Below are 13,778 nucleotides of genomic sequence, written 5' to 3' on the forward strand. Positions count from 1 at the left end.
AATCTCACTTTGTTTCTCAGGCTGGAGTGCAGTGGTATGATCTTGGCTCACTGCAACCTCTGCCTTCTGGGTTCAAGCGATTCTCATGCCTCAGCCTCCTGAGTAGCTGGGATTACAGGCACCTGCCACCATCACACTGGCTAATTTTTGTATTTTTAGTAGAGACTGGATTTCACCATGTTAGCCAGGCTGGTCTTGAATTCCTTACCTCAAGTGATCCACCTACCTCGGCCTCCCAAAGTGCTGGGATTACAGGCATGAGCCACCATGCCCAGCAACTGCCATTCTGGTTCAGGAGAAATCGGGGTGTTCCCCTGAAAGACACTGGAGCCGAGACTGTGGAGAGAACTCTGCTCGTCTCGTGCGTGTGATGATGACTTTTGCAAGTGGTCTGGTTTCCCCTGTATGCCCCTGTTTCTCTGGCGATCCTTAAATAAGCCAGGTATGAGATAGTCTCCCCCGCTGCGGTCACCCACAAAGCAGGGCAGGTGGACCGAAAGTTGGTAACGCCTCTATGCTTTCAGCCGCCAAGCTGAGCCACCAAAGAAGGAGGCCACCACTACGGGGCCACAGGTGAAGCGAGCAGATGAGTGGAAGGACCCTTGGCGCCGATCCAAGTCTCCCAAGAAGAAACTCGGGGTGTCGGTCTCCCCAAGCCGGGCTCGAAGGCGTCGGAAAACGTCAGCCTCATCAGCCTCTGCCTCCAATTCCTCCAGGTAAGGAGGGCTCGTGGTGTGTCAGCTCCTCCACACCGTCAGCTGAACACTGTGTACCTCACTGGGTCAGGTCGGGAACACCCTGGACCCGCTGTTGCTGTGCCGTCGTTGCCTGAAGACCAGTCAGTGGGACTAACCCAGCGTTTATACGTTCAGCAAAGAGCACCAGTGCCAAGCAGGACTGACACGGCGACCCCACAGGGGGCACGGACCCTGGCGACTGAGCCCGACTGCTCCCAGGGAGTGGCAGGCTACGCTGGAGGGAGGGGCACCTGGGTGCGGGAGGACGCACAGACCTGGGCCGGCGAGTCCATCTGTTCCTCCGCAGACCTGGGCCTGCAGCTCTGCTCCTCCGCGTGCGGCCCTGGTCTCAACACACAGGAAGTGGTTCGGGCCATGAGAGCCTGGCTCCCAGAAAGCAAGGGCCCGGGGTGGACCTTACGGTACTCCATCAGAACAGGAGATATGGGTGGGAGGCCAGGCTTCACAGTGGGTACAGATGGACAGATATGTACACACATGGCACAAGTGAGCTGGGTCAGCGCACATACTCCGGCTCTGTCCACTCAGGCAGTCACCCAGTAACAGTGGGCCCACGCCATGTCCAGGTCTTGATTTCTAAACCCCGTTCTCCACTGAGGAGGGATGGGACTGAAGAGTGTCTGGGAGAGGCTGTGTGCGCCTGTGCGGCTGTGTGTCCAGGTCTGCACTGGAGGGCAGCAGCTCAGCACAGGGCGTGCATGGCAGGGCCTCTCACCGCCTGCCACGCTCCCTCCCGCCCACCCCAGGTCATCTTCTCGGTCATCGTCCTACTCTGGCTCCGGCTCATCCCCGTCGCGATCCCGGTCTTCATCCTACAGCTCCTACTCCAGCCGCTCTTCCAGACACAGCTCGTTCTCAGGAAGCCGGTCCAGGTTCGTCCCCGGGGCTCGTCCGGGGCCCTCAGCAGGTGCAGCCAGCGTGGGCGCCTGTGGATGTGGCTCACGTCGTACCAGTAGCTCCTTGGGGTACCGAAAGCCCCTTCTGGCAGCCGAACTATGGTGGCCAGGGGTCAGGTCCTGTGTCCCCCACCAAACACTAGCCTTGCGGGCCCTCGTCCTGGAGCAGATGGTGCTGTCACTGAGAGTGACAGCCGGAGACCCTCAAGTTGAGTCCCGACAGGCCGAGGAAGGGGCCAGATGCAGCCCTGTCCTGCAGGTGTTTCTGAGGGAGCCGTGCTCATGCCCCGCTGCCAAGGAGCCTGTCCCCTGCCATCCTGCACACACGTGAACATGGCACATGCCTCTCAGAGGACCCACCAGTGGGTGCTGACACCTTCCACACTCCAGTCTGCTCTGGACAGAATAGGTGCAGAACTGAAGTTCAATCTGAGGCCCATACGTGGAAATTTGTGGCCTGTTCCATGGGTCTGGGTGGGTCCTCAGTGGCCTTGGGCTGGTGAAGAAACACCCCCAGGCCCTTCCTCACACCTTTGTTCACTCCCCCAGGTCCCGGTCCTTCTCTTCATCCCCGTCCCCGTCCCCAACACCTTCCCCACATAGACCTTCCATCAGAACCAAGGGGGAGCCGGCCCCACCGCCTGGGAAAGCAGGGTGAGTCCCCGGCCTGTGGGCAGGTCCTGGCGGCCCAGCCTCCAGAAGCTGCAGCTTCTTCCTTCCGTCTCTATCTCTCAATTGCATTTGGGACCAAAGAGATGAGGATGCCTCGGGGGTCTGTCCGCAGAGGGTAACTGGGCTGGGGGTCACTGGGCGCAGCCCCTGTTCTCAAGCTGCCCTTGCACTGCAGTGTTCCCCCCAGACCCCTGGGGACATGGCAGCAGCCCCGGGTGTTCTCACGGGATCTCTCTCTCAGTCTGCTCTCCTCACTCCCTGGTGTCTGCAGCTCTTGCCTGTCTTAGGGGAGCCTGGAAGGGCTGCTGGGGGCTTTGAAGCCATTCCCAAGCACTCTGCCACTGATCGGTGGGGAGCCATGTCCAGACACCAGCCTGCTCACCTATCGTCACAGGCATGCAGTGTCGTGCCCTGAGGTTCGGGTGCATTTAAAGGGGACATGGGCCAGTGGGGCCTCGTCCACTAGCCCTGCCCTGCCCAAGCTTCCCTGTTTCACAGAGAGAAGTCAGTGAAGAAGCCAGCCCCGCCTCCAGCCCCACCACAGGCCACCAAAACCACTGCTCCTGTCCCCGAGCCCACCAAACCAGGAGACCCCCGGGAAGCCAGGAGGAAGGAGCGGCAAGCCAGAACCCCCCCGAGGAGGTGAGCGTTCCTGCTTCCAGGGCCTACGGCTTTCTGTGTCCTTGGTGCCACCGTGATGATGGCACTGGTGGAAATCAGGAGTGTCAGGGTCCAGAGCCAGGTGGTGGGAGGCACCCCCCAGCAGAGCAGCAGCAGCCAGTGAGCCCTGACCTGGGAACCTGTCCCGCTCCCTCTCTGAGCCTGTTTTTCTGGAGCATGAGGGGAAAGGACAGCGTAGCAGGGATCACCGGCCGTCCCTCCACAACCCCTGTCTGCACTGAGAGGTGCTGTCCCTGAGAGAGTGCATTTTTGAGAAACACTGCCTAAAGGAAAATAGCCCAGGCCCTTTTCCAAGTCGGTGGCAAGGCCAGTCTGGAGCCTCACCTCGCAGGGCTGCTGGTGGGGAGGGGAGGCCGTGCCCGTGAGCCCAGCTGTTGCTTGTGTTACAGGCGGACGATCAGCGGCAGTGGCAGCGGCAGCGGCAGCAGCTACAGTGGCTCCAGCTCCCGATCCAGGTCATTCCCGTCACTTGTGCCTGTGTCTCCCTCCCCAGCAGGGACAGGAAGTCCCCAGAAGAAGCCAGCCTGTGGGATGGGGAGTCTCCCACAGGCAGGCTGGGGCCAACTCTGGGGCTCCTCTGGGTCTGAGTCACCCTGATGCCGTGGAAGGCTGTGGTCGAAACTGATGAGACGATAAAATGGGCCAGGACTCATGTGATAGGGAGATCCCCCCCCCCCGCGACACAGCTTGCGGACTCGAGGGTGCTCAGGTCAGGAGCAGGGGCCTCCACCCTGCTGACTTGATGCCCACCTCCCCGGCACCTGGGGAGGAGCAGGCAGCTTCCAGCCCAACAGAGGCAGAGGCTGGGCCTGCAGGGCCTGTCACACCCCAGCAAGGGAACCAGCCTGAGGGACTGAGGAAGCCAATAAAAAACATGTCAGAGAATACATGGGAAAGATTTGGGGCCAGGCACGGGGCTCACACCTGTGATCCCAGCACTTTGGGAGGCCAAGGCAGGAGGGTTGCTTGAGCCTAGGACGTGAGGACCAGCCTGAGCAACATGGTAAGATCATCTCCACAGAAAAAGATTTTTTTTTATTAGAGACAGTTTGATTCTTACTGCCCAGGCTGGAGTGCAATGATGCAATCTCGGCTCACTGCAACCTCTGCCTCCTAGGTTCAAGCCATTCTCCTGCCTCAGCCTCCCAAGTAGCTGGGATTACAGGCATGCTCCACCACCCCAGCTAATTTTGTATTTTTAGTGGAGATGGGGTTTTACCATGTTGGTCTGGCTGGTCTCAAACTCCTAACCTCAGGTGATCCGCCCCCCGCCTTGGCCTCCCAAAGTGCTGGGCTTATAGGTGTGAGGCACTGCACCCAGCCCAGAAATTTTTTTTAATTAGCTGGGTATAGTGGTGTGTGCCTATGGCCTATGGTCCTAGCTACTTGGGAGGTCAAGGTTGCCATGAGCTATGATCACACCACTGCATTCTAGCCTGGACGATGGAGTGAGACCCTGTCTCAAAAAAGGATTTCTGAGGTTTAGTTGTTTTAAAAGAAGACAGTATTGAATCCGTCTTTAGATTCCTTATGTAGAACTCTCATTTCTAGGTAGCAGGTGGTTTATATATAGTTGTCAGACTTTTTTTTTATTATTTGTTTATATTGTTTTTGGAGAGACGTGGCCTTGGTATGTTGTCCAGGCTGGTCTCAAACTCCTGGGGGCTCAAGTGATCCTCCTCCCTTGGTCTCCCAAAGTCCTGGGATTATAGGCGTGAGCCGCCACGCCTGGCCTAAAATGTTTCTTCATAGGTCTGAAATGTTTTAAAGACCTGACTTTTGTAAAAGAAAAAAAATACATTGGTTCTCTTATCCCTCCCCTTGGGAACCCCCTCGCCTGGCCCACGAATCTTGCCCATGTATTCTCAACACCCTCGGGAGACGTGGTTGTGTTTTCCTGAGCAGCAGATGAGGCGGACTCAGGTGCCCGTCCTGTGTGCTCTGTGTCCACGTCCACGTCGAGTGTGCACCGGAGGAGCCGCAGACCTGCTGTTTCTGTCCGGCTGCCGTGTTTTCCTAAGGCATTCCCTGAGACTGCAGTCGCTCATTGTGTTTTTAATTTCCTTGTGGGCTGAAGTAGTCTCCCTTTGGTCACAGGTGTCTAAGCCAGGGACTCTGCTTCAGTTCCACCTTTGCCACTGTTGGCTAGGCTCAGTCCTGTTCCCCTTCCCAACAAGCAGCCTGACAGCCATGGGGATGTCCCCTACTGTGTAGCCCTGGAACTCCCCAAAGTACCCCCAGTGTCGCACACTCCGTGGGTACATAGTCCATAAATGGACACTGGGTAAAAGCGGATCATGGGGCCCCCGCCGGCGCCTCCCTCCAGTCTGTGGTTGGACTGTGGCGAGATGTTCTTGTGTGTCCAGGTCCCTGAGCGTAAGCAGTGTCTCCTCAGTGTCCAGCGCCACGTCCAGCAGCAGCTCTGCACACAGTGTGGACTCGGAGGACATGTACGCAGACCTGGCCAGCCCTGTGTCCTCAGCCAGCTCTCGGTCCCCGGCCCCAGCCCAGACCAGGAAGGAGAAAGGTACTTGGGGCTCTGGTGCTTTCAGGAAGCAGCTTGGGGAGGGGCGGAGGGGGGAGGACGACATAGGCACAGACTGCCTGGCTGTTGGTGTGGCCACGGGAAAATCACTAGCACCTCCATGACTCTGGATTTTTTGGCAGGAAAATCTAAGAAAGAAGACGGTGTTAAAGAGGAAAAGCGGAAAAGGGACTCATCCACACAACCACCCAAATCTGCAAAACCTCCAGCAGGGGGGAAGTCCTCCCAGCAGCCGTCGACGCCCCAGCAGGCCCCCTCTGGGCAGCCCCAGCAGGGCACATTTGTTGCCCACAAGGAGATCAAGTTGACACTGTTGAATAAGGTGAGGGCAAGGGCCCTACTGGTGGCTGCCCCAGCATCTAGGCCGGGGTCCTTCTTCCTGAGAGCTTCCTCCTGGGGAACGGAGCCTGAGTGAGGGCCAGTGGGCCATACGGGTGTCGGTACGGCCTATCACATGTGGGCCTGGGCCGGGAAGTGGGAGCATCCTGGGAGGGTCGGGTGCTGCCAGCGCCTCTGTGAACAGAGAGCATGTTCCCTGTGTCTCTGGACAGAGAGGGGGTACTCTCCGTGTTTGTGGCCTCCATTCCCTGCAATACAGTCTGTCCTCTGCCCTCTGCTGGAAGGGCGAGAGGCCTGGCTTGAAGGGATCCCATGTCCTCCTAGAGTGGCCCCCATGGGAGGAGGAGAGCAGCCCACAGGGTGCTTCCTGTGGAACATGATCGGCCCCAAGTGCACAGTGGGGGTGCCCTTGGTCCGGGTTATGGAGGCCTCACTCAGGGCCACAGGGTCTCACAGGCGTGTGGGGGGATCCTTGGGGGCAGAGCAGGTTGCTGGCGATGACCCCTCTGGGGCGAGGACACGGCTCCTGGCTCCTGGCCCGGTCATCCTCACTGGCCTCTTTTGTCCCAGGCGGCTGATAAAGGAAGCAGGAAGCGCTATGAACCGTCAGACAAGGACCGGCAGAGCCCTCCTCCAGCCAAGCGGGCCAACACATCCCCAGACCGAGGTGAGCCTCCCAGCCCCTAGGGAGCAGACAGAGGGGAGCCTGGCAATGCGGGGGAGCTGGTCTCAGACCCCGTCGCTCTTAACAAGTATGGGGAGGGCCCAGGAAACGTCTGACTTACAGATTGTATCTGTCAATATTTACGGTACTGAAAACTAAAACTAAGAAAAAAATTTAAATATTTGTTTAAAAATAACAGGGCTGGGCATGGTGGCTCGTTCCTGTAATCCTAGCACTTTGGGTGTCCTAGGCAGGCAGATCACTTCAGGTCTTGAGTTCAAGACCAGCCTGGCCAGCATGTTGCAATGTGGTCTCTCATAAAAGACATCAGTTAGCCAGGCATGGTGGTGGGTGCCTGTGACTCCAGCTACTCAGGAGGCTGAGCCCCAAGAATCGCTTGAACCCAGGAGGTGGAGGTTTCAGTGAGCCAAGATTGCACGACTGCACTCCAGCCTGGGCAACAGAGCAAGACCCTGTCTCAAAAAATAAATAAACAAAAATAATAAAAATAACAGTAATAGGCTGGGCACAGCAGCTCACGCCTGTAATCCCAGCACTGTGGGAGGCCAGTGTGGGCAGATCATTTGAGATCAGGTGTTCAAGACCAGCCTGGCCAACATGGTGAAACCCCATCTCTACTAAAAATACAAAAATTAGCTAGGCTTGGTGGGCTCCTGTAATCCCAGCTACTCAGGAGACTGAGGCAGGACAATCACTTGAACCTGGGAGGCAGAGTCTACAGTGAGCCGAGATCACGTGAGACTGTATCTCAAAAAAAAAACAAAATGGCCGGGCGCGGTGGCTCAAGCCTGTAATCCCAGCACTTTGGGAGGCCGAGGCGGGTGGATCACAAGGTCAAGAGATCGAGACCATCCTGGTCAACATGGTGAAACCCCGTCTCTACTAAAACTACAAAAAAATTAGCTGGGCATGGTGGCACATGCCTGTAATCCCAGCTACTCAGGAGGCTGAGGCAGGAGAATTGCCTGAACCCGGGAAGCGGAGGTTGCGGTGAGCCGAGATCGCGCCATTGCACTCCAGCCTGGGTAACAAGAGCGAAACTCTGTCTCAAAAAAAAAAAAAAAAAAAAAAAAAAATAACTAAATCAATAAAAATAACAGTAATAAACCACTGTATTTTTTTACACTCATGCCATTTTCGCAAAAAACATATTTTCCAAAACAAATGAGCAGGAATGGTGTTGGTTTTTCTATTTTTGCAAATTGTTATAAAGTCTGGCTGACAGGAGACCGCTGGACCCTCATGCCTTGTGCACTCTGGAAACCCTCCCAGCCTCCTGAGGACTCAGTGACAGGGCAGACAGTGTCCGTGTTACTGTTGAGCCACGTAGATCTGAAAGGATTTCGGGCGCCCCCAGCCATCCTGACCTCACCCCAAGAGCCGAGGCCCAGATGGAAAGATAGGGAGATGGTCCTGGCTGGCTTTGATGGGTGGAGCACAAACCAAGCAGAGGCACAGACACCCCCAGACGAAGGGAACAGGCAGGGGCTTCCAGACCCCTTCCCAACTGGTCCTTTAGGCTTGTCAGGCGTAGGAAGGGGAACTGCTCTCCTTTGTCTCTAAGCCCAGGGCCTGTGCCCTGTGCAGCTGTCCTGGAACAGCCTTGCTGTTTTTGCCTGGGGTCAGAGCCAGGACCACTGGGGTCCTGCTGACCTTGGTTCACTCGAGCCTCGGGCCTGTGCCGGCCAGTGGTCCCTCCCTGCCTCTCTCATCCCGACAGTGTCTGAGGGAAACACTCCTGGTCTCTCGGCTTTGCTTGTGTTTCTTCACTGCCATGTCTTTCTTCTCGTTCCATATTTGAAGACCCACATGATCAGTTTCTTCAGAGCTAGGAAGTTTGGTCTTTCTGCGAGATAGTGGCTGCTCGGTGGAACCTGGAGTCCAGGTTTGGCCTCAGCCTCGTTTCCAGATGTGTTGGTGCCCACGTCTCTCTTCTCTTCTGCTTGGCTCTTGCCTTTTCATCTCTTTATAAAAATGAAGGAAGTGGGCCAGGCACGGTGGCTCACGCCTATAATCCTAGCACTTTGGGAGGCCGAGGCGGGCGGATCACAAGGTCAAGAGATCGAGACCATCCTGGTCAACAAGGTGAAACCTCGTCTCTACTAAAAATACAAAAATTAGCTGGGCATGATGGTGCGTGCCTGTAGTCCCAGCTACTCGGGTGGCTGAGGCCGGAGAATTGCTTGAACCCAGGAGGCGGAGGTTGCGGTGAGCCGAGATCGTGCCATTGCACTCCAGTCTGGGCAACAACAGCGAAACTCCGTCTCAAAAAAAATAAATAAAAAATAAAAAAATAAAAAAAAACGAAGGAAGTGAACTGAGCAGCCTCAGGCTTTAGGAGTGGGTCCCTGGCATCCCCTGTAAACCAGGAAGGTGGTCTCACTCTGTACCTATCACACAGGTTCTCGGGACCGGAAGTCAGGTGGGAGACTGGGCTCCCCGAAGCCAGAGCGGCAGAGAGGCCAGAACTCCAAAGCTCCTGCAGCCCCATCTGACAGGTGAGTCCCACCCAGGTTGTGCCCTGGCCACACCGGGAGGGCTAGACCAAGCCTGTCCCTCGGGGAGGCCAGCAGTATCAGGGCCAGCCCTGAGCCAGGCCCGAGGCTCCGCTTAGTTCAGAAGGCAAGAGGACAGCCCAGGCTGGAGGCGTCACTCCAGCTTCTGCTGAGCAGACAGGGTGAGCGGCAGGGAAGGGCAGCCCCATCCCCACAAACACACTCCTGCCCTGGTCAAGGCTGCCCTCTGCTCCCAGTGCCCTCGGACAGAGTGCCCTGGGCACAGAGGTGGGAAGAAGAGCAGCAGGTTGTGCGGGGCCGGACCAGGCCTGCTTGTGGCAGCATCAGCCCCTACCTGTCTTGGTGGCCAATGAGGGCGCAGTGGAAGCTCCCCTACAGGGAGGACAACCTCGTTGCCCTGTCCACCTGCAGACGAGGCTCACAGTCTTCCCCACCCGCTTCCAGGAAGCGCCAGCTGTCACCCCAGTCTAAGAGTTCCAGCAAGGTCACCAGCGTGCCTGGCAAAGCCTCGGATCCCAGCGCCGCCGCCAGCACCAAATCAGGGAAGGCCAGCACACTGTCCCGGCGGGAGGAGCTGCTGAAGCAGCTGAAAGCCGTGGAGGACGCTATTGCGCGCAAGCGGGCCAAGATCCCCGGGAAAGCATAGGCCGCGCCCCGACCGGACTGGACGTGTTTTTATACATAGGGTAAGCGCAGCCATTTTGGATTTTGCAGTTAATGTCTTATTTTGGCTGTGATTCTTTTTAAAAAGTAAAAAAGAAAAAAAAGTTTCTCAGCTGGAAAAGAAGCCACAGAGGAAATGATGCCGCTGAATCCCAGCCTCCCTCCTCAGAGCAGAAGTCCCGCCGGACAGACAGACACCCACAGCGCCAGTGACCAGCACGGTTCTCATGTAAATTACAAGCCCCAGCCGCCAGCCCCGCCGTCTCTTCTTCCTCCACCGTCTTCTTCCCTGGCCCCAGTCAGGCCCGAGGAGCCCCCACTCTGGGTCCCTGGCTCCGGGTCCAGGCAGCCAGGCCTCCTCCTGAGCCGAGAAACCGAACACCTCGTGAACCACTGGTGGCACCTCCTCCTCCTCACCCGCCCCCGGATCAAAAATATATATATATTCTCGACTAAAGTCTGATCAGGAAATACTTCCTGTCTTTTATTTTAAGCATCAAATTGTTTTAGTTGATTTAAAAAGGAAAAAATACAGAAAAGACCAAAAAAAGACCAAGGGTATTGTTGGGGCATCTGTCTAATGTGGAGGGTCTTTTTTTGAGGGGTCTCCTAAAATAAAATATTTTGATAAGCAGCTGTCTTTGCCCTTGTGGTGTGTGTGCCCTCTGCCCACGAGCAGCCGGGGCTGCCTCTGCTGCACACTGCACTCAGCCCGGCGCTCGGGAGCCACTGGAGGGTGAGGGTGTGGCCACGCTCATGCCCCACCACCTGCCCCAAGGACCCACCCTGGAGCAGGTCCGGCCTTCAGACCCAGCCGGCAGGTGGGGGAGGAGGGGCCGGCACAGTGCCTCAGTTCCCCCATTTGTGGGGCTGGGCTGGCACTCATGCTGCTCCCCCTGGGCTGTGCTGGGGCTTCCTTGGTCCGTGAGGTGGAGGCACCTTCCCTGCACAGGCCATGGTGCTGGAGGCCGAGGGTTCAGGGCCAGCTGCCAGCCCCCAGTGTGATGCCCCGTTCCATAGCAGGGGCCACAGGCAGAGCTCCCAGGACCCCGACTGCTGCTCCCTGTTCTGCATCTTGAGAGCCACAGGCCTGTGCCCCAGCAGAGGCCTCCCAAGCACACTCCAAGGCCTCCTTTAATCAGATTCAGGTAGCCACGGCGTGGCGCCGAGGCCTGGTGCCCACCCGTGTCCCTCATCTGCTGCCTGACATGAGGCTCGGGACAAAGGCCCTGAGAGCGAGCGAGCTCCCTCCCCCAGGGCCGCAAGCTGAAGCTGAGGGAGGCAGCCACCTGTACTTCTGTTCTGGTGTGACCTGCCTCCCAGCCACTCTCCCCTTGCATTAAATGGCAATTCGAGTGTGGGCAGAGGAGCTGCATGTGAGCCAGCACTGCAGACCCGCCCGTGTGCTCCTGAGGGGACTGTTCCCCGCTTGATGTCCACATCCCTCCCACATGACAGCCCACTCAATTCATCATGGCCTGGATCCTGTGTTGGGCCAATTTTTTGAGGCTTACCCGATTTGCTCTCAGGTCAAAGCCAGGTGCAAAGGGAATTTCCATTCTCTGAAAAGGGTGGCCTTCAAGGCCACAGAGCTGGGGGCCAGGCCACCCTGGGTGCCAGCCTGTCATCTGTGGGCTGTACCACCAGGGCTGGAGGCCAGGAGATGCACTCTGCCCCGTGTGGGGCACCTCGAGCCAGCGCCTGCAGTGACTGCGTCTCTGAAGTCCAGGAGCGGACAGGTGAGCCCACCAGAGCCCCCCCGGGGACCAGGGCCAGGCGAGGCCCCTCTGCGGCTGCGCAGCCTCCGGCCACAGCCCTGGGCACCTGAGTCTGGAGTTCGGTTTCAACACGCAGCAGGTGGCAGCAGACCCTGGGCTCCGGAGCTCTTGGACGCCAGTACAGAGGGGCCTGTTCCAGGAGGGGGACTGCCCCCGTGGGGTCTAGTGGAGAGGGCGTTCAGCCAGGCAGCTGGGAAGGACAGCCTTGCCGTGTGATGGGCATCCTTGGGCGTCCACGCCCTCCAGGGACATCCTCCTCCGGGTGGTTGGCGCACACGTGCTCGGCTCCCCGCGCAGTGCCCAGAAAGCCTGTGTGGGGTTCTGGCAACGATGGCACCCGCCCTCCAGCCCCCTCCCAGGGGGTGCCCCAGAGCCTCTGCCCGCAGCCCCTCCTCCACAGCCACACTCCCACCCACCGGTTTGGCGGGGCTTTGGGTGGGCAGGAGGATGGAGAGAGGCGGCGGCCCTAGAGGGGCCCACACGTGTCAGGGGAGGCTGAGGCCCATGAGGCCACTCCTGCTGGGGAAAACCCATGGGGAGGGTCGCCGTGCCACAGGGAGGGGCCCTCTCAAGATGATTTTGCACCCCCGCTGGGCCAGCAGTGCCCCCACCCTGCCTACGCGGTTGTAGGAGCTGGCTGCGCGTGACCTGCTGTGCACCTGCACCATGGTGTTCGGGGAAGGCCCTGCAGAGCCCAGCTGCTTCCTCTCTGCCCAGTGCCCCTGACCCCCCCCCCGCCGCCTCGCCCCTTCTCTCGCCCGCTCCTCAGGGCAGCTAAAGGGCTCCTGGCCATGGGTCCCTCCTTGCCTGCATCTAGAGGGCATCTCCCTCGCTGCGGGTCCTGGGGTCTCAGCTGCCTCTGACCCGTCTGGCTCTGGCTCTGCGTTTGTCTGAGGCCCCTCGCTCTGCATAGGCCGACTAGGGTCCTGGGGCGTGGTCTGCTGGGGGCGGGCCGGGATGTGGTTCGAGAGCCGGCCTGTCTGGGTCCCCACCTCTGGCCCGCCCTCCAGCCTTCCTGCTGCCACTTTTCCAGTCTTGCCCAACCTAGTTATTTCTGCCCTTGCCTCAGCCACCCGCAGGAGCACCGGCCGCCCTGGGTCCTCCCGTCCTCTGCGCCCACGGGACCCCTTACCCCACCCAGCCTGCAGGTCCCTCCAGTCCCCTAGGCGTGGCTTCCAGGCCCTCCGACCCCCGGGACAGCACTAGGAGCCAGCAGAAGGTGGGGTGACGGGTCTCTGGCACTGTCCCATGGTACAGCCCGTGCCCCAGGGTCCAGCCATCCCACCTCAGAGCCAAAGCGGAGCGTGGATGGGGCGACGGCCGCTGGGAAGAAGGCCGCCCAGGTCAGAGGAGGAAGGCTGGCTGGAGCGAGTCTACTGGGGGTCTGCCTTCTTCCTTGCTCCCTGGGCACGGTGTAGGATGGGGGACCGCAGCCGAGGGTCAGGGGACAGGGAGGACACCCCTGTGCCTGGGCACTCCTCTCCCTCTGTTCACTCATTCCCTCCCTCCGCCCCCACCCACTGGATCCCTCCTTCCAAACTTATCCACCCAGCCATTTATTTCCTCAGGCAGACCAGGTCCTACCCCAGGGAACAGTGTGTGGCCATGTGGCAGACCTGTGCCCCGTGCCAGGAGGGAGGGTCACCAGCTCCCCCTGGGAATGGGAGCAAGAGTAGCGGGCCAAGGTGGAGGGCATCTCCCTCTTCCCCTCTTTTCCTGGCCTCTTCCTCCATTCCCACTGGCTCCTCCCCTCCGCTTCGTCTCTTTCTTGGGTATGGTTGAGCAGGTCTCGCACTGCTCAAGGGCTCCCAGCAGAGGACAAGGACTGACATCAGCTTGTGCATCCCCCTAACCCTGCATGAAGGCAGCCTAGGGGTCATGGACCGCAGGAGCTCCAACGCTCCCTCCTCAAGATCCCCCATCTGGCAAGCCCTGCAGCCCGAACCCCAAGCCACATCTGGGCAGGTCGGGCGGAAACATGGAGCGCTGGGGAGACCAGGCCTGGCCAGGCTGAGCGTGGTAAATTGTCAGGGTTTGCACAAAACGTCTTGGGCTCCAGCTGCAGGCCCCTCGGGATGTTTCCCAAGAGGCTTCCCTGGGTCCCCCTCTGTGGCAGGAGAAGGGCCCAGGGGCTGCTTCGAAGGTCTCAGCCCAGGCAAGGCCCCTGAAGATGCCAGAGCCAGGGAGGGGCCCAGCCTCCTCCCCGGGGCTGTGCTTGGCATGCAGAGGTTGGGGGTCCTGACAC

At 58.9% G+C, this 13,778-nt stretch overlaps 1 protein-coding gene across 3 annotated transcripts in view; it reads left to right on the forward strand.

Moving 5' to 3' along the window:
• ZC3H18 (zinc finger CCCH-type containing 18) overlaps nt 1-10,391 on the forward strand; it is a 67,189-nt gene extending 56,798 nt beyond the window's left edge. For all 3 annotated transcript variants that reach the window (XM_032284662.1, XM_032284663.1, XM_032284664.1), the window contains 10 exons: nt 525-716; nt 1,505-1,630; nt 2,204-2,308; nt 2,825-2,968; nt 3,397-3,462; nt 5,374-5,534; nt 5,675-5,874; nt 6,462-6,558; nt 8,978-9,074; nt 9,537-10,391. In XM_032284662.1, the coding sequence (XP_032140553.1) occupies nt 525-716; nt 1,505-1,630; nt 2,204-2,308; nt 2,825-2,968; nt 3,397-3,462; nt 5,374-5,534; nt 5,675-5,874; nt 6,462-6,558; nt 8,978-9,074; nt 9,537-9,738 (1,390 nt within the window). In that variant the 3' untranslated portion in view covers nt 9,739-10,391. The remainder of the gene's footprint in view (nt 1-524; nt 717-1,504; nt 1,631-2,203; nt 2,309-2,824; nt 2,969-3,396; nt 3,463-5,373; nt 5,535-5,674; nt 5,875-6,461; nt 6,559-8,977; nt 9,075-9,536) is intronic.
• Nucleotides 10,392-13,778: the final 3,387 nt, after the last annotated feature.

Source organism: Sapajus apella, unplaced genomic scaffold (genome assembly GCF_009761245.1).
Source record: "Sapajus apella isolate SASKATOON/1434 unplaced genomic scaffold, GSC_monkey_1.0 scaffold15, whole genome shotgun sequence".
In the NCBI taxonomy this organism is placed as follows: Eukaryota; Metazoa; Chordata; class Mammalia; order Primates; family Cebidae; genus Sapajus; species Sapajus apella.